Below are 23,057 nucleotides of genomic sequence, written 5' to 3' on the forward strand. Positions count from 1 at the left end.
AGCAAGGTCAATGAGATCAAGTAAGAGTTGGCTCAAGAGTACTTGTGTAAGATGATGCTTCATGTACACCAATCCTTCGCAGAGATTAACAGGGGCCGACTACCTTCTTAGGATCTGAAGGAACAGGATATGGGTGATTTCCAAACAGCACAAACAGAATCCCTGAGAACAAACCTGACGGAGGGAACAAAATTACCATCTTCCCCAAATGCATGACTCAAGCCATTCTGAGAAGGTGGCTGATAAGTTACAGGTACATCCAAAGAGGACCTCGTCAGCTTCAAGATCTCTAATCAAAGACCTGCAGAAAAGGAAGCAGTTACTTATCAAAGTAGAAGGTTTCTCTGACTCCCCCCAACAATCCAGCTTACTCATTTAGCCAATCCAAGTACCAAGAGAACAGAAGGACTTTTCACGTGCACAGGAAGGCTCCCAAGAACCTCCAAGAAGAATCATTTATTCATGCAAGAGAAAGAATAGTTGTGTAAGAACTTACCATAACATTATATGTCCTTCTCTTCCATGTTGCAGTATTCATAGCAGTAGGGAGGTGGCTGGCTGTAGCACTGGACATCCGGTCAGTATACCAAAGTCTTAGGTTAGGGAGTACATGTGACGTTGCATGTCAGAGCCATAAACCTACATCGGCTATAAATGTGACGTCTGCACGTACTCAACTCAGAACTGACTGCCGCATGAAGTAGTACCCCTGGGATGCTAGAAGAAAGGGAAGCTTTTCAGACCCACATATACGACCAGCCAAGGAGGTAAGTACATTATAGAGGTATGTAGCAGCTGCTGTGTCCTATTTGGAAGGAAGCAAAGAAGTCCCACACAAGAAAAGATAAACAAAAGAAAGAGGGGGTAGGAGGGGGGAAAGAGGGGGTAGGAGGGGGGACTGAATACTGCAACATGGAAGAGAAGGACATCTAAGGTTATGGTAAGTTCATGCACAACTATTCTATGTCCTTCTATTGTCATGCTGCAGTATTCATAACAGTAGGGAGAGTACCAAAGTTTTAGGTATGAGCCTAGGACGCAGGTTGGAGGCAGGGTCAATAAGATCCTGTAAAACAGACCTTGCAAACCCAGCTCTGGCTCTAGAAATCAAGTCTAGTTTGCAATGCTTGGTGAAAGTATGTACAGAAGACCAAGTGGCCACCTACAGAATGGAAGTGTAGTCAACACCCCTAAAAAGGCTGCTGAAGATGCAGCTGCTCTAGTAGAATGAGCTCTTACATTGGAATTTAATTCTTTTCCATGAAAGGAATAGCAAAAAGAGATTACCTTAGAAATCTATGAGGAGATTGTCTGTTTTGACACAGCCTTCCCCAAGGCCCTAGAGTGGAAGGAGACAAAACACTGGTCAGACTTTTTAATGGATTTGGTCTTGTCCAGGAAATACCTTAGCTGTCTATGAACATCCAAGGAATATAAAGTTCTGTCTGAGGAGTTTTGAGGTTGAGGGAAGAAAACAGGTAGATTAATGGTCTGATTCAAAGAGAGCTCATTAACCACCTTAGGCATGAAAGAAGGATTGGTCTTGAGGGAGACACTGTCTCTATGGAAGATAGGGTAAGAAGGAGTGGCCATAACGGCTTGGATTTCCAAGACCCTCCTGGCGGATGTAAGGGCTACCAGCAGTACTGTTTTCCAAGTACATAGTTTAAGTGATGCTGAGTGGGCTGGTTCAAATGGAGGCAGTGTGAGTTTTTCTAGCACAAATTTAAGAACCCATGATGGTGGAATAGGGTGTACGAGGGGGTCTGACATGAAGAACACCTTTTAGGAGGAGCTTTACCTCTAACCTGGATGCCAAAGGAGGTACCAAAGGAAGGAAGGCAGGCGGAGATGGCTGACAAATGCACTTTTACAGAAGGGTACGTCAGTCCTGAATGTAGCAGCTCACACAAGTAAGAAAGGACTATGGGTACTGGAACAAGAACGGGGTCCTGTTTGCTCTTCAGACACCACCTGGAGAATCTTTTCCATTTTGATACATAATTTCTCCTGGCACTAGGTTTCCTGTCCTCCTGCAGGACATTGAGTACGTCCTCTGAATACAGGTGTCTAAAGGGGATCAAAATTATATCAACCATAGGGTCAGTTTGAGGTTGAGTACCTGAGGGTGGATGAGGGATCCCCTGTCTTGTGTGAGTAGGATGAATCGGTGAGCTAACCTGTGGTGATTGCCCTTGGCTAATAGGTATAACTGGGGAAACCAATGCTGTCTTGGTCAAAAGGGGGTCACCAGCAGGATTTTTGGTTTGTCTCTCTGGATCTTCAGAAGGATTTTTTGAATCAGTGTGAAGGGCAGGGAAGCATAAAGAAACATCCCTGCCCATGCAAAAGAGAAGGCATCCACTTTCCAAATTTCTGGATGTGGGTTTCTGGTGCAAAACAAAGGCATCTGTCTGTTCTGGGAGGAGGCAAACAGATCTGCCTATGGAATACTTCACCTGTGAATAAGATCCCAAAACACCTCCCTGTGAAGCATCCATTCGTAAGAAGGTGCTGAGGTTCTGCTGAAGGTGTCTGTCAACACATTCTCTGCTGAAAGAATGTATACAGCTTGCAGGTGAAATTGTAGTTTCACTACAAGAGACCAAGTCTGAATTGCCAAGGCGCAAAGTGGATAGGACCTTGTCCCCCCCTACTTGTTGATATACCACAGAACAATCATATTGTCTGTGACTACCTTCAACGTGCCTGGTAGGAGAATTTGTTGGAATGTTTGTAGTACCAAGAGAAGGGCCCTCAGTTCTTTGATACTGATGTGGTCCCTTTGTCTCTGGGGAGACCACTCTCCCTGAACTTTGTTCTGGTTGCTGATGCTTTCAAGAATGGCTCTCCAACCCAGATCTGACTACAGGTGTTGTGAAGGTGAAGAGATCTGTAAGGGTACCCCCTGATTGAGGTTGATGGATGAAATCCACCATGCCTGCTCCTTTTTCAAGCATGGGAGAAGAGGGAGCGTCTCATCCAGAGGATGGGAGTGTGGTTCCACAAATTCTTCTAGACCCATTGGAACTTTCGCATATGCAGCCTTGCAAAGGGGAGCATGGGAATCAGTGATGCCATGTGGCCTAGGACCCTCAGAAATTCCCTGGCTGAGTTGTATGGGAGAGAAAGGAGAGATTGGAAGTAATGGGTGAGGACATCCAGCCACTGGCAGGGGATGAAGGCTGCCATCTTGTCTGCTCTTATTCTGCACCCTAAGACGACAAGGTCTTAGTCAGGTGTCATTTGGGATTTTTGTTGGTTCACTGTGAACCCTAGGTCTTCCAAGGTCTTGCACACTATGTGCAGGTGATGGTAAAGGGACTGGCAGTCCTGGTGCAGGATTAACAGGCCATCTAGGTAGGGATATATTTGTATACCCTGCAATCTGCAATGGGCGATAACTGGAGCTAGACACTTTGTGAATACTCTTGGAGCTGTAGAGAGCCCAAATGGCAAGGTAGACAACTGAAAATGTAAGGAACTTACTGAAAAATGTAGGAATTTCCTGTATCTGGGGTGAATGGAGATATGAAGGTAGGCATCTGTCAGGATCCAGGGATACCATGAAGGCTTCCTTGGGAATAAGAGGTACAAGATGTTGCAAGGTGAGCATCTTGAAGGTAGGCACTTTGAGAAATAGACTGAGGATAGGCAAGTCCAGAATTGGTCTCCAAGGACCATCCTTTCTTGGGACCAAAAACATCCTGGAGTAAAATCCCTTGTTTGTCAGATCCAGATGGACTTTTTCTACTCTGCCTGAGATAGGAGCTATCCCAAAATTGGAGGAAAAAGGTGAAGCGGCTTGAAGGGAGTTGAAGTGTCCCCCGGAAGGGGGAACTGCCCACCAAGTCATAAAATAACCTTTTTGAATGATGGAAAGGACACGAGTCTCTATGGTGATTTTCTGCCAGGAGGGTAGGGAAAGGGTTGGACGGAGGGCCAGAGGGTTGGAAGTGGGTACAGGATTTGAGCACTGTCTGGGTCAGGCTGCCTCTGAAAGGAGGGATTGAGGTGGAGGAGGGTCTAGGAGTGGTTTACTTCCTAGGGTGTCTCCGTCCTTCAGATTGTGGTGCAGTAGAGTGAGAAGACTGCCTCCTTACAAAACTGGTCCTTTGTGGGTAGTTCCCGTGGTATCTAGGAATGGGCGAGATGAGCAAATGTTTTAAATTTTGCAACTCCTTGCCCTGTTCTTGGAGAGATTTAAGGAGCTCAGCTGAAGCAGTGACAAACAGGGCCTTATTAAAAAGTGGTGCATCCAGTAATTTGACATGTACATCCAAGGGTAGAGGGTGGAGTCTCAGCCAGGAGTACCTTCTCAGGACAGAGCCAGATGCTGCAGATTTGGATGATGCTTCTACAGCATCACAAATGCACTTGATGGAATGCCTGGTCACCTGAGAGGCAGTAGAGAGCAGGGCAGAAAGCTGAGACTTAGCAGGAGAATCTGGGACATCAGGCATTAGTGCAGAGGCCTTAGACAGGGTATCTAGAACAAAACCAGCCATGTGGGTTTGATAATTAACAGCTCTAATGGCTAGTGTGGAAGAAGTATAAATTTTCTTCCCCTTTGTCCATGAATTTGTTAGCCTTATCTGTAGAGAATACAGAAGTGGAAGGTAGCTGTCTGGAGGATTTGTTTGCTGGCACAGCAATGACTGCTGGGTATGCAAGTGGATTTATGAACAAGAACTGTGCCTCCCCGGGGGACCTTGTAAAATCTATCAGGTTGTTTAGAAGCTGGGGGTTGAGAATCTGGGACCTGAGATGCAGCCTGAAAAGCATCCAGAAAAGCTAGAAGCACAGGAGGAACTGCAGATGGTGAAGGCTGGTCCATCTGCAGGTGTTCAAAATACCTCTTTTTAGTCTCAGATGCATCAAAGACATCACATTTAAAATGCTCTCTCATAAATGTAATGGTGTCCCCAAAGGAGAATTCTTCCCCAGGAGAATCCGGACTAATGGTGTCCTCTGGAATAGCAAAGTCTTTGGGAGACTCAAGTTGGGAACAGTAAGTCAGGGATTCATCAGAAGAAGAGAGTTCTTCCACTGACTCCTCCAAGGCCTGCACAGGTGGTAGGACTGGTTGGGGCACCTGAGACTGAAGGGCCTGGAAGGCTGTGAACAAGTTTTGGGAAAGGACTGCCTATTCAGGCGCTGGTTCTATAGTTTTGTAGTTTTTGTGTGGTTCTGTAGTTCTGTGTTTTCTTCTTGTTTTCCATTAAGAGAAATAGGAGAAGTCATCTGTTTGGGAGCCAATGACAAGGTGGATGGTAAGGTGGTAGTAGGCCCCACTGACGCCATGAGCTGTGGTTCTCCCTCGCCTGATGGTTGATCAACCTCAGCAGATGTACACTTCTGCTGAACTGGCTTCCACCATGGTTCCCAGTTCCAGTGGTGGAAATGACGTCCAATGGGACCCCAGGCTAACATCCACCTCAAGAGTCTCCCAGGACTCCTGAGGTGCAGCATGTGTTTTGGGCCAAACTTTTTTGGCCCTCTTCCGAGGCTGCTCCTGAAAGGTACCTACCCCACCCTCCATACCTAATGCCAAACTTCACAGTCTTTGGTTATCTAAGTATAATGTTAAAGCAGCCAGGCAAGTACGCAAGGTTTTAGGTACAAAGGACTGGCAGATGCCGCAAGACTGACTCAGAGCTGCTAGATATGCTACACCTAAAGAAATCCCAATCCCTCCATTCCACACGCTCCAGGGACCTTAACCTCATTACCACAATAAAAGAACATGCTGGAGGGACAGGTTACTAACCCAGAGACTTCCCATACTCTGGAACAAACTTCCCATTCACGTCAAGCAGAGCACTTCACTGGCCCTCTTTAAGAGGAATCTTAACGAGTGGGTGGGGAATAGGAAGTTCACCCCAGGGATCATTTCAGTGGCCCTGCTTGACTGGGGTACTGGGAACTAACTTTGGGCGGCATGATGCCATGGAATCTTCTTGGGATAGGCTTATATAGGCTCCAGGGTCATTAGCCTAGTACACACCCATGAACCTATGAACTTGTAAGTCAAGGCCTTTCCCTACACAAAACAAACACTGATTGTGTGTGTCCTTATGTGAAATTTGTCTTCCACAAGCGCACTTTCTCTTTCTAGCTGACATGTACATCTGGAAAGAAAGAAGGAATAAATATACAAAAAAACCCCAAAAGGATACTTATCTGAAGTGGACAGCTGAAGTCAAATGAGCAAACAGATTCCACAAGCTGTTTATCAGAGGTCTGTAGATCACTGTTGCAGAAAAGTTCTCGGTTTGGTACGTGTAGACATCACATTTATAGCCGATGTTGGTTTATGGCTCTGACATGCAATGTCGTACCTAAGACTTTGGTATACTGTCCGGATGTCTGGTGCTGCAGGCAGCCACCTCCCTACTGTTATGAACACTGCAACATGAGAATAGAAGAACATCTAGGAGATGATAAAAAACAATCATTCCTATCTGTCTCAGAAGTGAGGCATGTTTGTTCCTCAGATTCCCATGCCAAGCAGTTTGAAGTGGGGGAGGAAGGCAATTTTCTCACATGACCACCAGTAAGGGCTAGCGTGTAACCCTCTCACATGAACGCCAGTAACGGATAGCATGCATCCTTCTTACATGACCTTAGGTAAGGGCTTGCATGCATCCTTCTTACATGACCTCTGGTAAGGGCTTGCATGCATCCTTCTCACACAACCTCCACTAAAGGCTACCATGCATCCTTCTCACATGACCTCCAGTAAGGGCTAGCAAGCATTCTTCTCACATAACCTCCAGTAAGGGCTAGCATGGATCCTTCTTACATGAACTCCAGTAAGGGTCAGAATGCATCCTTCTCACACACAGTAAGGGCTAGCATGCATCCTTCATACATGACCTCCAGTAAGGGCTAGCATGCATCCTTCTCACATGAACTCCTGTAAGGTCTAGCATGCATCTTTCTGACACTACCTCCAGTAAAGGCTAGCATACACTCATCTAGCACTTTAGGCACAAGGTGGCAGACATGTGCATATTGGTTTATGGGCTTAAAGTGTGAAAGGAGATGCACAAGATGCCAGCAGAGGGCCATGCTCTGGCATCAAGCTGCATTTCCTAAGACTGTAATACTCCTGCAGCAATTTGATGTTTACTAACAATGACCATACAGTACTCTTCTCCAATGCCACTTGCAATAAAAGGTGCAGTACAGGCTTCTTCAATTCCTGTCACAGTCAAGAACTGGGGCTATAAAGCACAATTTTAGCTAAGTCTCAACTTCAGCTTAACACATGTGCAAGTACAGATGGAGGCTCATCTTTGGCACAGAAATGAAAGAAATGGCTTAAAGAAATCTGGTTATTGTAAAGAATAATGCAATCGTGCCTGTTTTGAACACAAAAATATTATCTACCTGCTTAGACTACAAATTGTAAGCAACTACAGTTGTGCAAGTAAACTTACCATAACAGGAGAAGTTCGAATGATCACCGCTACAGTAGCCTTAGTAATGTGTGTTATATCCTGCCAAGTATACAACAGACAGCTTTCCAAGGCTTCAAGGCTCCTTCCACACTCCATAACCATTAGTCAATTTGATCTCAACTGACTAAAAAGACAGATATGGATGCAAAGCCCTTCAGAGCTTTTCAAACTAACACAGAGAGGGATGCTGAGCCATGAAAGGACAATGCTAGGAAAAACAAAAAGTAAGTGTCCACAACCTGGCATAAACAACACAGCAAAAAGAAGTGTAAAGAAGGTTGGGAGGGAGGGAGTGGCTACTACAGCATCTCTTCTATATGTATGTTCTTGCACCTGTCCTTGGTGTCCCACATACCTTGCACTTTAATCCCTTCTGAAACTGCACACCAAGTAAAGTCTGAGGCATCTGTGGTGACTGACTACTTTGGACAAGGGAGGGAGAAGGGGAGACCTGGATTTAAGGATATTTGTTGTCTCCACCAAAAGGTTTATCTTTTTACAAACCCCAGCACATCGATTTGAAAAGATCAAGGATGTTGTTTCCTGGAACCAAACAGACTTCAGTTACCATTATATCTTTCTCATGTGGAGTCAAGCCATGGATATCATGAGAATCATAGATGCCTTGAGACCAAAATTATTTATTTATTTTTTTTATTTAACATTTATTTATCGAGAAAGTCAGACTTGGAACAAGCCAATTTTCAGTGGAGGCCAGGGGAGAAATGCTCCAGGAGCATGTCTTTGTGAAGGAAACTGCAGCACGGAGGAAACCCACATGAACGCAGGGAGGACATGCAGACTCCGTACAGAAGGCATGCTAGCTGAGAATCAAACCAGAGTACCTCTTGCTGTGAGGTAACAATGCAAACTGCTGCACCACTGCGAGGGAATATGTCAATCATGACATATTCCCGCATAGTCACCAGATTCTAAGTGGAAAACCTTAAAAATAGATCTAGATATATACCTATGTTTTTTCATGTTAAAGAAAAGCCTTTGAATGGAGGTGACTAGCTGACGCACAGTCCTGTGTGAAGGAGTCTAAAAAGACTTTTGAATGTTCTCTCGGAATCCCAGCTTGTGTAAGAGTTCTCTCGCCTGAGAGGGAGAGAGTCTTGACACATTGAAAAACAAACTTTGCAAAGATAAGCAAGTCATCTAAATATGGAAAAATATGGATACCATGTAGCCTGTAATGAGCAATAACTGGAACTAGACACTTTGTGAACACTCTTATCAGTCGATAGTCTAAAGGGAAAGGCAGAGATGCTGTTTTTATTGCAGGATACATTTCATGCTCTAAACTAGGAAAAATAATACACTTTCATAACATTTTCCAATTGCTCTTAGTTTTTTGTTTTTTTTTTTTACTTTTTTTTTACATTTAACAGCGTATTCACCTTCATTGAAGGTTGTGCATCAGGGCTGGCAACTCGTCATGTAAAAATCTACTGCCAATCATTAGCAGACCGGAGTTCTGCTGTGGCGACCCCTAACTGGGAAAAGCCGAAAGACACAACAACAAGACTTGCATCTCTCCTCAGTATGAGCCTACAAAACAGTTTCAGAAAGATCTTTACCTGTTTAAGCATGATGCACCGTCATAGCCCCCAGAGGCATAAAGGAGACCATGAAGCACTGCAACACCTAAGCAGCTACGTCTAGTTCCCATGGAAACCTCTGACACCCAGGAATTTGTAACTGGGTCATATGACTCCACTGTGGCAAGATCGGATGTTCCATCATAACTACATTAAAACAAAAATAAAAACAATGAATAGTCAGTACAGTAAAAGATCTAAACACTGTATGCAACTGTACATAGCGATGTAATGCATGTTTTAGAAATCTGCTCAGATGTATGTTTTGTTACTGCATATAATTACTCCATAGTCTCAACAACTGTATAATTATATGTTACCTACTGCAATACATCTCGGGTCAATAGTACCAAATCGAAAGCACTAAAAAGCGAACAGCTTTAACATCGAAAATGCCATTCATCGAAGTCACTCTTATGGGAGGATGTGCCCCAACCCCCCCCCCCCCCGCTAATTATATATATCAGCTCCGAAATCGCACTAAAGTGAGGAAAGAGCAAATTGTCCGATCATCACTATACTGCAATCTCACAATAAACACCGTGATGAATAGCATTTCCTGAAAGGAAGACTGTAAAGTGCGTTTCTTGTACACACTTTACCCCTCAGTTGACTATGATGCCAAGTGGATATAAAATGCCTTCCTATGAACATAATTTCTTTGGAAGAACTCGCCCTACAGGAAAGACTTAACTACACGATCTGGGTGAGCATTTGTGGCAGGGAGAAAGTTATTACTGCAATTGGTTTGTGATAGAGGGTTGTCTGCATCTCCCCTGCATGCATGAAGATCCTAACATTTAGGAATTTCATTTTCTTATACTGCGTATTAGAAGTAAACAGTTCTTTAGATTCACAAAAATCCACAGAAACAAACCAAATACACCAACCCAAAGCTGGTGCCTGGTCCCAAAACAACTGTTCTCAAAGTCTCCAATAAAAACTGCCAAACTTTTAAAATTCAAACACTTCAATGGTGTAAAAACAGTAAAACAGGAGTGCTTTCATTTAAAACAGTGTTAAACTTCATCAGACATAGTACTGAACACATTTCCTCTAAGTACTTCCTACTTGCATTTGATTGGTTATGCTACTGCTTACTTCAACACCACAAGGTCCTGTTTTAAAGTTACAGTGTCATTATTACATACAGGTTCAGAGGCAGGTACTAGGCTATTGGCCCTAGGGCCTACATAAGCCTAGCCAAATGGTACCCTGGCTTTTGCCACCCAAAAAAATTATTTTCCTGTGCCTCTGTCGAGCAGAGCCACAGAAGTGATCCCCGGGTTGAATTTAATATCTCCCATCCAATCATCGAGATTTTTCTTGAAGACTGCTAATGAGCTTTGTTTAATATAGATAGGTAGTTTGTTCCAGAGTATGGGAAGTCTCTGGGACAGTAATCTACCCCTCCAGCATGTTCTGTTTATTGTGGTTACAAGGTTTAGGTTTCTAGAGCGTGTAGCTCAGAGGGATTGGGATATCTTTAAGTGGAGCATGTCCAACAACTCTGGGTTTGACATAGCTATGTATGTTAGGCAGAGATCGCCTCTGAGTAGGCAATATGCGATGGAGTAAAGCTGGAGTTTTTTGAGATGGTCTGCATAGGGCATCTGTTTGAGGCCAGTAATCCTCTTTGTGAGGTATTTATGTGGCCTTTCCAGTTGTTGTAGATGTCTTGTGAGGTACATACCAAAGGTGGCGTTGTACTCTATAATGGGTCTAATAAGTGATGAGTAGAGGGGAACCATGGCCTCTTTTTTGCTGGATGAGAAACCTTTTGTGATGAGGTGTGCCACGTAGAAGGATTTCCTGACTACTGTGGCAATGTGATTATCAAAGGAGAGAGTACTATCCACCTGTGTCCCAAGGTCTCTTATCACACTTTCGGTGTTAAATAGACTACCGCCTATGTGGTAGTTCATGGGTACAGAGTTTTTACCAAAAGGGATGACAATGCACTTTTTGGCATTGAGCTTGAGGCCATGGCTTTGAAACCAGGCATCTGTCTCAGTGAGGCCTTTTTGTAGGATGTCCACATCGTTAAGAGCTTTGATTATGGCTCCTAGTTTGCAGTCATCTGTGAACTTTGTTAACCAAAGGCCTTCTGTGTTAGCCTGTACTACAGAGGAGTAGATACCAAACAGGAGAGGACCCAGGACTAAACCCTGTGGTACTCCACTTGTCACTGGTCTGAAGTTGGATTTGGAGTCTGCTACTGTCATAGTGTGAGTTCTGTCAGTGAGCCAGTTGACAACCCATCTTGTGACATAGGGATTTATACCTAGTTTAGTGAGTTTATCTATAATTCCAGAGTGGGGGATGGTGTTGAAAACCTTGGCGAGCTCTAGATAGGCTGTGGGAACCACCTTACCCTCATCTACGGCTTTGGTGACCACTTCAAAGAAGTCAATCAGGTTTAGGAGACATGATCTGACTTTTACAAATTCGAAGTGGGTAGGGACAAGAGTTTGGAGATTACCAATGTCATTGTTTATAAGTTCCATGATGATACGTTCCAAAGCCTTGCAGACCAAGCTCATCAGGCTAATGGGGCAGTAGTTCCCAGGGCCCATGGTGGCTCCCCCTTTGTGGAGTGGGATAACCGTTGCTGTGCGCCATTCAGTGGGCACAAAGCCTGAAATGATGCTATGACTGAACATGGTACTTAGGTGGGGTGCCAGTTTGTTCTGTAGTCTGTGTAGAACACAGCCTGGGATGTTGTCAGGTCCCATGGATGCTGTGTTCTTGGCTTTGGTGAGTGTGTTTTTTACCTGTGCAGCCGTGATTACAGGAACTTTGCATTCTTCCGGTACAGAGATTAGCACTGAACCTATCTGTCAGGATGTTGGCAATATCAGGAGGTTCTGTATATTTAGTGTCATTGTGCTGTAACTCGGAGCAGATCTGAGTGTTGCCATTGAGATTCTTGACATAGCTATAGAATGCTTTGTGGTTATCTTTAAAATCAGTGGCGATTTTGTTTCAATAACTAGCTTTGGAGGATTTTATGAGGGATCTCAGCTTCTTACTGAGGCTGACCAGGGAGTTCCCTCCAATCATGGGATTTTACTCTTTTTTGCAACAGTTTATTTCTTCTGTTGTAGAATTTGTTTATGGCAGGGGACCACCTGATTGGCTTCCTTTTTTTGGAAGACAGCATCTTGGTTCTGTTAGAGATTGCACAATCCATGCACTCGTGTAAGTGCTTATAAAGTGCATTTGTGTAAGATTCAGCAGTCGTACCTCTATTGTTTGTCAGCATGGAAGTTGTGAAGTTTGCCACTTCTGTCTAAAGAAGCGTGAAGTTGGCGTTGGAGAATTTTTTTACCATGGTTTCCCTAATGGGGGGTGGCAGTGGGATGTGGATGTCTAGGGTAATTAGCTTGTGGTCGGATCTGACCGAGGAACTGACCTCTGGTGTGGAACACCAGTTGCCGATGTTGGTAATGACCAGGTCTAGGATATTGCTGCCCCTGGTGGGGGTGTGGATAAGTTGATCCAAGGCGATGGAATTTATGAATTCCAGAAAACGTTGAGCACAAGAGTTGGTACATGAGTAGTTTCTCAGTTAATGGTGGGGTAGTTACTGTTTTTCAAAGACATGGTACTTTGTAGAGAATTGTGTTAAAAAACATAAGCCAAATTTATTGGCTTTAAACTATTTTCTTCCTTCCAATTATTTTAATTTTAGAACTGGGGTAACTTAACTACGATCACTGATACCTAGCCAGCTGTCAGCTTGCAAATGCATGTCATTTCAACTATTTTAACTATAAGTAAACATCCCATGCCTTCTTGATCAATGACCATGAACTTGAATTGATGTCCTACTTGTTCACTATTATGTTTAGCCAAGGCATTGTTTAAATTATTCTTTCTAATAGCATATTCATGCTTGTAAATTCTCTGGCAAAACCGCCTTTCCATTGGCAAGGAAGAAAATAGTTTAACGACAATAAATCTGGCTTATGTTTTTAACACAATTCTGTATAAAGTACTAGGTCTTTGAAAAACAGCAATAACAGTACTACATGCAATAATGACACTGTAACTTTAAAACAGGACCTTGTGGTGTTGAAGGAAGCAGAAGCATAACCAATCAAATGCAAGTAGGAAGTACTTAAAGAGGAAATGTGTTCAATACTACGTCTGATGAAGTTCAACACTGTTTTAAATGAAAGCGCTTATGTTTTATTGTTTTTACACCATTAAAGTGTCCGAATTTTAGTGTTTTTTATCGGATACTTTGTTTTGGGTCCAGGCACCAGCTTTCATTTGCTGTAGTTCTTTAGATTCACTACACTGTCTGTCATAGTTCTCTTACTCCCAAAGAAAACACCGTCGCACTTTATTTAATTTGTTAACTGGGGAGAACACTGGCCTCTTTGGACTGATTGTTTCCAGACTCCGCATGGCAGCTAAAATGACAAGGATCACAAACTTGATGTACATCAATTATAAATCTGAATAAAACAAGCAAATGTAATGCAGAACGATCAATTTGTCATAAAGTACAATGCAAAAGACGAGAGTTAGAAAATAATTTATGGAAAAAAATACAATCAGAAAGATCAATGAATGGGAGGGAAATAGAAAAGAAGAATGAAAGGCACTGCCGGCAGAGAGGTTAAGGGTGTACGAGGAGACCTCTTGTGTGTGCAGTATTTAGTGTTTTACACTAAAACTAGGAGTAGAGGGCATTCGCTTGGTGGGAGTAAGTCTTTAAAGCAGCAAGTTTTACTAGTGGCACTGAAGTAAAAGGGGGGGGGATTAGGAACAGGTATCTGTACAAGTTTTAAATCATGAGCATGTTGCTTATTTAAACATGTGTTTCAGTTCCTTACTGGATTCCTTAATGGTGGTGTACTCAGACACATGGGAAGGGATGCCCAGACCTGTGGCCCAGCAGGGAGAAACTATGGCTGTGTGCACTGCAGCTTTGTTGTTGGTTTTTGAAGGGAGTTTATATTCACAGGATCATAGGAGGTTACTAGGCTAATGGCCCTGGGACTCTGTAGAAGCCTAGCCAAGAGTTTATCCCCAAAAAAGAACCCTCAGTCAGCACCTGTCACCCCTGTCAGTGAGGGACAAAGGTGGAACCCCTGGGACAAATTTGTGGTTTCCCATCCACTCATCAAGACTGCACTTGAAGAGGGTCAGTAAGGTACTCTGTTTCACATGTATGGGAAGTGCATTTATATTACCCTATTGTACAATTTAAATAGCGAACACTATTTCATTGTACCTAAAATATCTAAGTCACAAAATATTGAACATACAGAACAGCAAATTTTTTCCCAGGGAAAAAAATTGCTGTTCCAAAACACAAACACACAACACAAGCACACCAAAATAAATAAACCACACACATACACTTAACAAAATCATAATTCTAACCCTACACTACTACCTATCCACTCACCTTAACCCAACCCTAAAGTCCCTAACTACCGCACACTCACCTTACCCGCTCCCTAACTACTGCACACTCACCTTACCCACTCCCTAACCCTAAAGCTCCTAACTACTGCACACTCACCTTACCCCGCTCCCTAACCCTAAAGTCCCTAAATATTGCACACTCACCTTACCCGCTCCCTAACCTAATGTCCCTAACTATCGCACACTCACCTTACCCTGATCCGTTCCCACACTTACCTTAACCCGGTCCGTAACCTCCGTTTGCATACTTACCTTACCCTGGGTCAATAACCTTCCCATTACAGTAGAGTAAATAGCGAAGCCATGGAACGGACAACCGAAATCTTACCCTAGGTAAGATTTTGAAGTTCCGTGGCTTCACTATTTTGAGTTTTTGACAAAAACGGGTCAATATTATAGCATTCAAAGTTTAAAAACTTCAATACTATAACAGAGACCCATGGGAAGCTTATTCAAGAGACGGGGCAGCCTCTGGGAGGAAAACCTGTTTCTCCAGCAGGTTTTGTTGATGTCACAAATTAGATTTAGGCCTATCGAGTGGGTAATGTGCAAGGAGCTATATTTAGGGATATGGAGCATCCCTAGTAGGGCAGGGTCCAATATTACCTTGTAGGTGAGACACGTATCACCTCTGAGCAATCTGTACGATACCGAGAAGAGTGATAGTGATTTGAGCCTGTCCGCATAGGACATATGTTGGAGGCCATGGATTCTCTTTGTGAGGTATTTCTGTGGCCTTTCCAGTTGGTGCAGGTGTTTGGAGAGGTACATACCAAACGGGGCATTATACTCAATTATAGGCCTAATAAGGGAGGAGTACAGAGAGGTAAGAACCTCCTTTTTTCTGGATGCAGTTCCTTTACTTATGCAATGAACCAAGTAAAAGGCTTTTCTAACCACTGCCACCATATGATGGTCGAATGTGAGATTGTTGACAACCTGAGTACCCAGGTCTCTCTCAGGGAACACCGCTAGTGACAAGTTTGCTGTCGGAGGTGGTGGTGCCTATTTTGACCTTGTAGGTCCTATCGGTGAGCCAGTTGGCCACCCACCTAATGAGACAGGGAATTACGCCAAGTTGTGTTAGCTTTTCGATGCCACCCGAGTGGGAGATTGTGTCAAAGGCCTTGGCCAAGTCAAGGTAAGCTGTATGTACTGACTTTCCCTCATCCAGGGCCTTGGTAACTGTCTCAAAGAAGTCAACCAGGTTCAATAGGCAAGATCAGCCCCTGACAAATCCAAATTGGGTGGGATCAAGTGCTTGGAGATTGAGTATGTCCTTGTTTATGAGATCCATAATAATACGCTCCATGGCTTTACAGATCAGAATTGTCAAGACAATGGGGTGATAGTTACCCGGTTCAGTTGTGGCACCACCTTTGTTCAAGGGGATGACAATGGCAGTTCTCCACTCTGCTGGAATGAAGCCTGTAATTAGGCTGTGATTGAATAGGGTGCTCAATGGCAAAGCTAGTTCTTGCTGGAGATGGTGAAGAATACAGCCTGGGATACTATCAGGTCCCATGGAAGGTGTGTTCTTTGGCTTGGATACGGCCTTTAACACTTGATCTACAGAGATGTGAGGTGTGGGACACATATTGGTGATGTCGAGTGGGCCTTTGGGGAGGGATAGGGGGCTGAAGTTTGCACTGAACCTATCAGCTAGCAGGCTGGCTAAATCAACAGGATCAGTGCAAGTGGTATCATTATGTACTAATTCAGAACAAACCTGAGCTATGCCATGGAGGCTCCTGTCATAACTGAAGAAGGACTTGTGGTTTCTCTTTGTTTCAAAGACTAGTTTCAACTCATAATTGGCTTTGGAGGTTTTCACTAGTGATCAAATTTGCTTGTTGAGGCTGAGGAGGGAGTTTTTCCAATTAGGAATTTGTTAATTTTTACCCCTAGACAACAGTTTCTTCCTTTTATTGTAAAGCCTGTTGATAGAGGATGTCCACCAGACATGTTTGTGTTTCCTTGAGGAGCAGGTTTTAGTTTTGTTTGGTATGGCTGAGTCCATGAAATTGAACTGGTGCTTGTATACTGCATTGGCGTACTGTTCAGCATAGTTGTCTGCATTCTCTGAGGGGGACAGGGGTGTGAAGCTACTGATACCCTCCCCTTAGGAGGTTGTAGTCAGCTTTTGAGAAATTTTTTAGCCTGGTTATGGTTGAGGAGGGCTTGGGTGTGATAGAAACTTCGAATGAGACAGACAGATGATCAGATCTCACCAGGAAAGAACTTACTATGGGAGTGGTGCAGTCACTCATGTTGGTTAGAACCAAGTCCAGAATGTTAAATCCCCTTGTGGGGGATCAGACAAGCTGGTCTAGTACATTAGAACTGATGAAGTCAAGGAATCATTGGGTGAGTGCATTAGTGCAGGAATAGTTCACCCAGTCTATGGTGGGGTAGTTGACGTCACCAAGGATCAGGGTGTTAGGGGGTACACCTTGATGGAGTCAAGTAGGTCCAGGCAGGAGGAGTGGGTGTCCTAAGTCATGGAGGGTGGTCTATAGTTGGCTAAAACTTGGATGGGTGCCTTGCCAACTGTCAGCTGCACCTGGAGTAACTTAAGTGCGCCACACTGGCATACCAGTCTAGAGGTGTGCCTGTCCTTCATGAAGATACAGACTTCACCACCATTAGTCTTTCAGACCTCATTTTGGGGTCATAGCCTGGTAAGGCAAGGGTGCTGTCCGTAACCCTGAACCAAGTTTCCGTGCCTACACAGACATCGGCATCTTCCAGTGTGAGGAGAGCCTCACACTGGAAGATACCATAAATTACGCAGTCGAGTTTCCCACATTTGGAGAAATCACAGGTGTCAACCCAACCGAAGTGTGTAATGGAACAGCCTGAACCTGGAGAAACCACCTTCATGATCATGGTATTCTCCCTGCCAGGTAAATATTCAGAGGAAAAGATCCAACGTTGTAGTTAAGGTCCTTGGAAACAGGAGTCTGTCAAAGAAAGGTAATGACTGTTTGTGTCTTTCGGCTTTTCCTGGTTAGGGGTCGCCACAGCGGAACTCAGGTCCGCTAATGATTGGTAGTTGATTTTTATGTGCCGAGTTACCAGCCCTGACGCACAACCTTCAAGGAAGGTACGCCCATTCGCGCATATCTCCACGCAGAAGACGCTTTAGCTGAGAATCGAACCGAACAGCATCTTACTATGAGGCGACAACGCTACCGCAGCACCACCACCGCGGGTAAAGAAAGGTAATGACTGAAGATTAATAAGTTTGAAAAGGAAGGCTCATAGTAAGAGTTGTATTCCATATATGAATTTTAACCTGTTTGATTTTGTAAGAACTTGGCTATGGTGTTGTGCGCCTTGGGTAACAGCACAATAAAGTTGCAGGCAGAAGTTGGAGAGGATTTTGTTTTAGGCACATGCAACCACAGCTGCCCATTGTGAAAAACGTCATTACTTTTGCTATCTTTCCTATGGGGCAGGGTAAAGTGGAAGATTCTGGCTTCCCAGAATAGTTGTGCATTGATTTTTCCTTTGGTTAGCTGTGCATTGCTGAAAATTAAGTTGCTGACTGAGACATACCCCTAGATAATGGGGGGGGGGTGATTTCAAGGAGTGTATGGTTATTAAATGACAAAAGCAGTTCTTGGGACCCTTGGAGAGCCTAGGTTTGGTTCTGAATATCACAGTTTTAGTTTTTTGTATTTTTTTGAAATTGTTTTCCGAGTTAGCCAGCTAGATAATTGGGACATGCTGTCTTGTAATTGTTTTTTGACTGCAAAGTGGATGAGGCGAGACTTATAGGTAACCATTACAGTAAAGTAGGGAAGGTCACCTGGACATTTTCTGATAAGGAGACAAATGGGTAAGAGCAGAGAGGACTGGCAAATCCCTGATTAACAAGAGCAGCATAACCAGGCAAGGAATTGCCAGTTTTGACCATGAAGTGCCTGTAGGAAAGGAAGCTTTTCAGACACAGCAGAACTTGGGTGGCAACACCTTCAGTGGAGCATATGATAAACAGTAGTTTAAGAGAATGGCAAAATTTAAGAAGATGCCATCAGTTACCATACACATAGAAGTCTGGGTACACTACACATTCCAGAAGTCATACCGTTTAGGATAGTGCATTCTGCAGGTTTGAATATAGTCGCATAGCTGGGGGTAGATTATTGTCTTCCCACATTTTACCAAGGCTGGAAAGAATGAAAATGGGACAAAGGTGGATGGAAAGAATGAAAATGGGACAAAAGTGGGTGGAAAGAATGAAAATGGTGGGTGGAAAGAATGAAAATGGGACAAAGGTGGGTGGAAAGAATGAAAATGGGACAAAGGTGGGTGGAAAGAATGAAAATGGGACGAAGGTGGGTGGAAAGAATGAAAATGGAAAGAATGAAAATGGGACGAAGGTGGGTGGAAAGAATGAAAATGGGACAAAGGTGGGTGGAAAGAATGGCAATGGGACGAAAGTCTACAGCAGATGTGCTTGTTAGGGGAGGGATTTGAGAAAGGCTTGGTTCCACAGAGTATGCATGATGGTTTGGGTAAATATTTTATAATATTTTGACTGGCTGCATGAGGAAATCTTTGCAAAGGGAGATGAAGCATAGGTGGATGCCACCAGATGCTGATGGGACACCAGAGGGGAGAGTTTGGACATGGAAGTAGAAAGGGAGAGGTGTATGTGTCTTAGGGGGGGTGCAAGGCAGACAGACTGGGTTAATGGGAGGGGAATGAGAGAATTCTTTGAGGAAGTCACTGCTGGAAAGTGGATGGGAGGAGGAGGATATGATGTCACCACTTGAGAAAGATGTGTCAGGGGCCCACCCAATGATTTGGTTAACAATTTTCCAAAAATGTTGAGGCTTACTGCATGTGGATTTCTGGGAGCAGACTAGCTGCTGGGTTCTGTGCCTTCTAGTTGCTTGTTTGGCAAGGTTTCCCAAGAGAACAAAGCCTTCTCTGTTACTGGGGGATGGATTAATTTTCCAAATTTTCCAGACTTCATCTCTAAGTCTGAATAAGTTAAGTAGTTCTTTGGTAATCCAGTGGTTATGTTTAGTTTTGTAGAGTTGGGCAATTTTTGTGAAATGCATGTAGTTGGCAGTTTCATGGCCACAGGTATACTTAGTAGATTTATGTTCATGTGCCGAAAGTAGGAACATCACCAAACTGCATCATGATCACGATCCGATCTGTACGATTGAAAAAAATAACTAGTGGGCTCAGGAGGCCAGGTCTGCTTAAGTCATGTCACGCAATGCACTGGGTATGTGATAATACAAGAACAAGAGTTTTGAGAAAAAGTGATGGACTTTAGTTGGTAAAGAAGATGCGAATGTAATCTCTGACCTATCAAGAATGGCCCTTAATATTATCAAGCAGCATCTAAACAATACCAAAAAACAATCATGACGATGGACGATACCTCTGCATATTTACAAAAAGTGATTCATTCATTTATTTAAGTAAACCTTTGTTGACTGGATTAGACCCACTAGGCTAGTGGCCTCTTTTCAGGGGAGATGCAAGGCAGTATTTCTATTATAAGGGAAAAGTTGGCCTTGACATCAGAGAACTTCCACTGTTCTTTCTGATAGGTGCCGTGGGATCTTTTACATCTACATGAGCTACTACCAACTCGGGTAGATGGGACCTCTATTTAATGTCTCATCCGAAAGTTGACAAACCTAGGAGTGCAGCACCTTCTAATACTTCACTGCTCTGTCTGCAATCCAGTCACATGAAGTGGGAACAAGACCCCCAGCTTCTGGTCTTCTCAAAGTGTGACATCTCTGTTTTGACACTGACACAGCTAAAGTAATAGTGTCACAGATAAAACTGTAGGTGGCATGTAAAAACAGCAGCAGGTACTGAAATGTACAAGATGATATATGCAAAGCTGCTATGACACTAGTATCCAAAGTCAGTGGATGTCAGTAAAGATGACAGTGTACTAGACAGTCTAAATTTATCTTCCAGAGTTATTCTGAACTGGGGAGATAGTAAAAGAAAGTCACCAGAACCAAACAAAATGGTCAGTATGCTATAAACAAATACCCTAGGCAAAGCCATACAGAGTACAATGAAAAAAGAATAGCTTGGCAGTTAATTATATGCTTCCAGTAATAATCATTCTGGCAAGATTAGCCTGTGGTATTAAAGACCAAGCATAAGTATGCTATCCAGGAAAAGGCAACAGCTGAGGAAACTCACAGCAATAGCACAATCATTAGGACACCAAGATCCAGACAACTGACAAAAATGAATACATACGTACGAAAGACAGCTAGAAAGAGAAATATGTAGTTAAGCAACATAGATAATTTAAGTAAAGACAAGCCAAGAGGAATATACTATGTAGTTAAGCAACATAGATAATTTAAGTAAAGACAAGCCAAGAGGAATATACTAATGTTATAAGGCATCTGACTGGAATTTGCAGCCAAAATTCATTGCACCCAAAGGGCTCACAACATAAGCTAAACAATATAATATTTGGTCTGATATGGCCCAAAATATTACACAGAAATAAGCAATTAATGATCCACTTGACTTCCAAGGTCAGTACACCAAATTATCCAGAGAAAGTACCAAACTAATGACTACAAAGAACATAAAGATAGCAAAGGCCATTAACAGTGCATGATAAAAAATAAGCCAAAAACACAATGGCTGAACAGACAGTAGATCCAAGATGTAATACAGCTGCACTAGCATACAGTGTGTCAATGGTTCAAAAAGAAGTACCACTTGCTTGCTTTGATGCTGGAAGATCAGAAGTCTAGTGGATCTATTCCTACATCAGGAACTTGAATTCATTTTCCAATACTGACACTACAGTGAAGAAGGGTGGGAGGGTGCTGCACTCATCTGATTCAGTTGAAGGAACTCAGGTGTATGTTGGATTCCATGACTCTCACAGAAAACAGAGTAGGGGGTTGCTTTACGTAGGTACATAGCTGCATTAAATGACACATCATTCAACATTTACATATTTTTGTAATCCAATATCCACCCTACTTACATCAGTAATACAACATGATTAACGTTCATCTATCCTCCTCCCAATGCTTTTCCAAAAACCACTTTCATACTTCTGCTAATACAGTTTTGTCTCTTCTGTTTCTGTTATACAATAGTCTTTCACACATTCTTTTCCACAATACCCAGACTGTAACAAACATTTTACTCCATTTATCAAATTTCATCTTTCCACCCTTTTTCATATTTAATTGGCAATATCATTTCCATATTTGTTTCCTTTAAACCTTCCCAACTATATACATTTTTAAAGTAAAGTAAAATCCACTGCTCAGCAAGCAAACGCTGTAATTCCGTGAGGTAGATATAATGTAAGTCACAAAGGAAGCGGAGTACAGCAGAAGTAAGAACAAAACTCCAGTTTTGTTCTTACTTCTGCTGTACTCCACTTCCTTTGTGACTTACATTATATACATTTTTAAACTTTTCCCTAAAATACTTAATTTTACATTCCAAAAAACAATGTTTTGCACTTTCCTCTAATTGCAGTCATAATGTATTCTTCTGCTGCTTTATATGTCATATTTCCCTTAACAGGTAACCTTAACAAAATTATTCACAAAAAGTTCCCAAGTTCATAGAAATCTTCAAACCTTTTTCCATCTTTACTTTACTGCATGCCCATCAATATCTAATAAAGCATACCATAGGTTCATCTGTAAGCATCAGGCGATCTGCACTTGGGGGACACTTTAAGCCTAGCCAGATTCCCTTTTGGTGCTCAAAACAACCTACCTCATTTGGTGATAAACTGGCCTTACCTATCCTATGGTCGATAATTATATATTACCCCTAATGAGAATAACTGGGATAGTACCATAGATAATTTGAGGGGACCCATGCATGTGCTAAACATTTAGGAGCTTCCTCTGTCCATAACTAGTACAGGTGGCAGTCCAGGGGTAAATTATTTGTTTCCCATCCATAGATTTTAAGTGGTGCTTGAAAATGGACAGGATAAACTGTTTTATGTGGATGGGCAGTATGTTCCACAGCATTAGCATCCTCTATGAGGTATACCTGTCTCTCTAAACCATTCTGTTGATTTTGGCAGAAGAGATTTAGATCCATTTCTGATGCCATCTGACTTGCTGATGTGCAATAAATCCATCAGTAATGGGTCGGAGGATGCTTTGTATGCCAGACACATCACCTCTTAGCAGTCTGCATGTAAAGGAAAAAAAAAATCCTGCATAATGTTTCAGTATTGTTTCTATGTCCCATCTACGCAAATTCGAGTCTTGGTGACTTGACAGACTAAGGAATTAAAAAGGATTTGGTTCTGTGCTAATCTGATGAGATCCTCCAACGTTCGACCTGTCATCGTCGTGATCATATCGATCCATCTCATTGGCGGTCTTTCTCTGCCTCTTGTGCCCTCAATCTTTACAATCATAACATCATTTTTCTATTGATCTTTCCCTTCGAAAGGTGTGACCAATGTTCAACAAATGCAGTTTTGTGTTTCAAGTGGCATTTCTGGTTTAATTTCCTCTATGATCGACTTATTGGTCTGTCT

General features: G+C 43.0%; 1 protein-coding gene and 1 non-coding gene across 4 annotated transcripts in view; both read right to left on the reverse strand.

Moving 5' to 3' along the window:
* KLHL17 (kelch like family member 17) overlaps positions 1-23,057 on the reverse strand; it is a 1,233,332-nt gene that overhangs the window by 208,212 nt on the left and 1,002,063 nt on the right. For all 3 annotated transcript variants that reach the window (XM_044063097.1, XM_044063096.1, XM_044063098.1), the window contains one exon: positions 9,050-9,217. In XM_044063097.1, the coding sequence (XP_043919032.1) occupies positions 9,050-9,217 (168 nt within the window). The remainder of the gene's footprint in view (positions 1-9,049; positions 9,218-23,057) is intronic.
* Positions 17,262-17,429, reverse strand: LOC122795099. Its single transcript, XR_006363734.1, has one exon. It is a non-coding gene; the product is annotated as a U1 spliceosomal RNA (small nuclear RNA).

This window comes from Protopterus annectens, chromosome 2.part1 (genome assembly GCF_019279795.1).
Source record: "Protopterus annectens isolate FY-2018-M chromosome 2.part1, PAN1.0, whole genome shotgun sequence".
Taxonomy (NCBI): Eukaryota; Metazoa; Chordata; order Ceratodontiformes; family Protopteridae; genus Protopterus; species Protopterus annectens.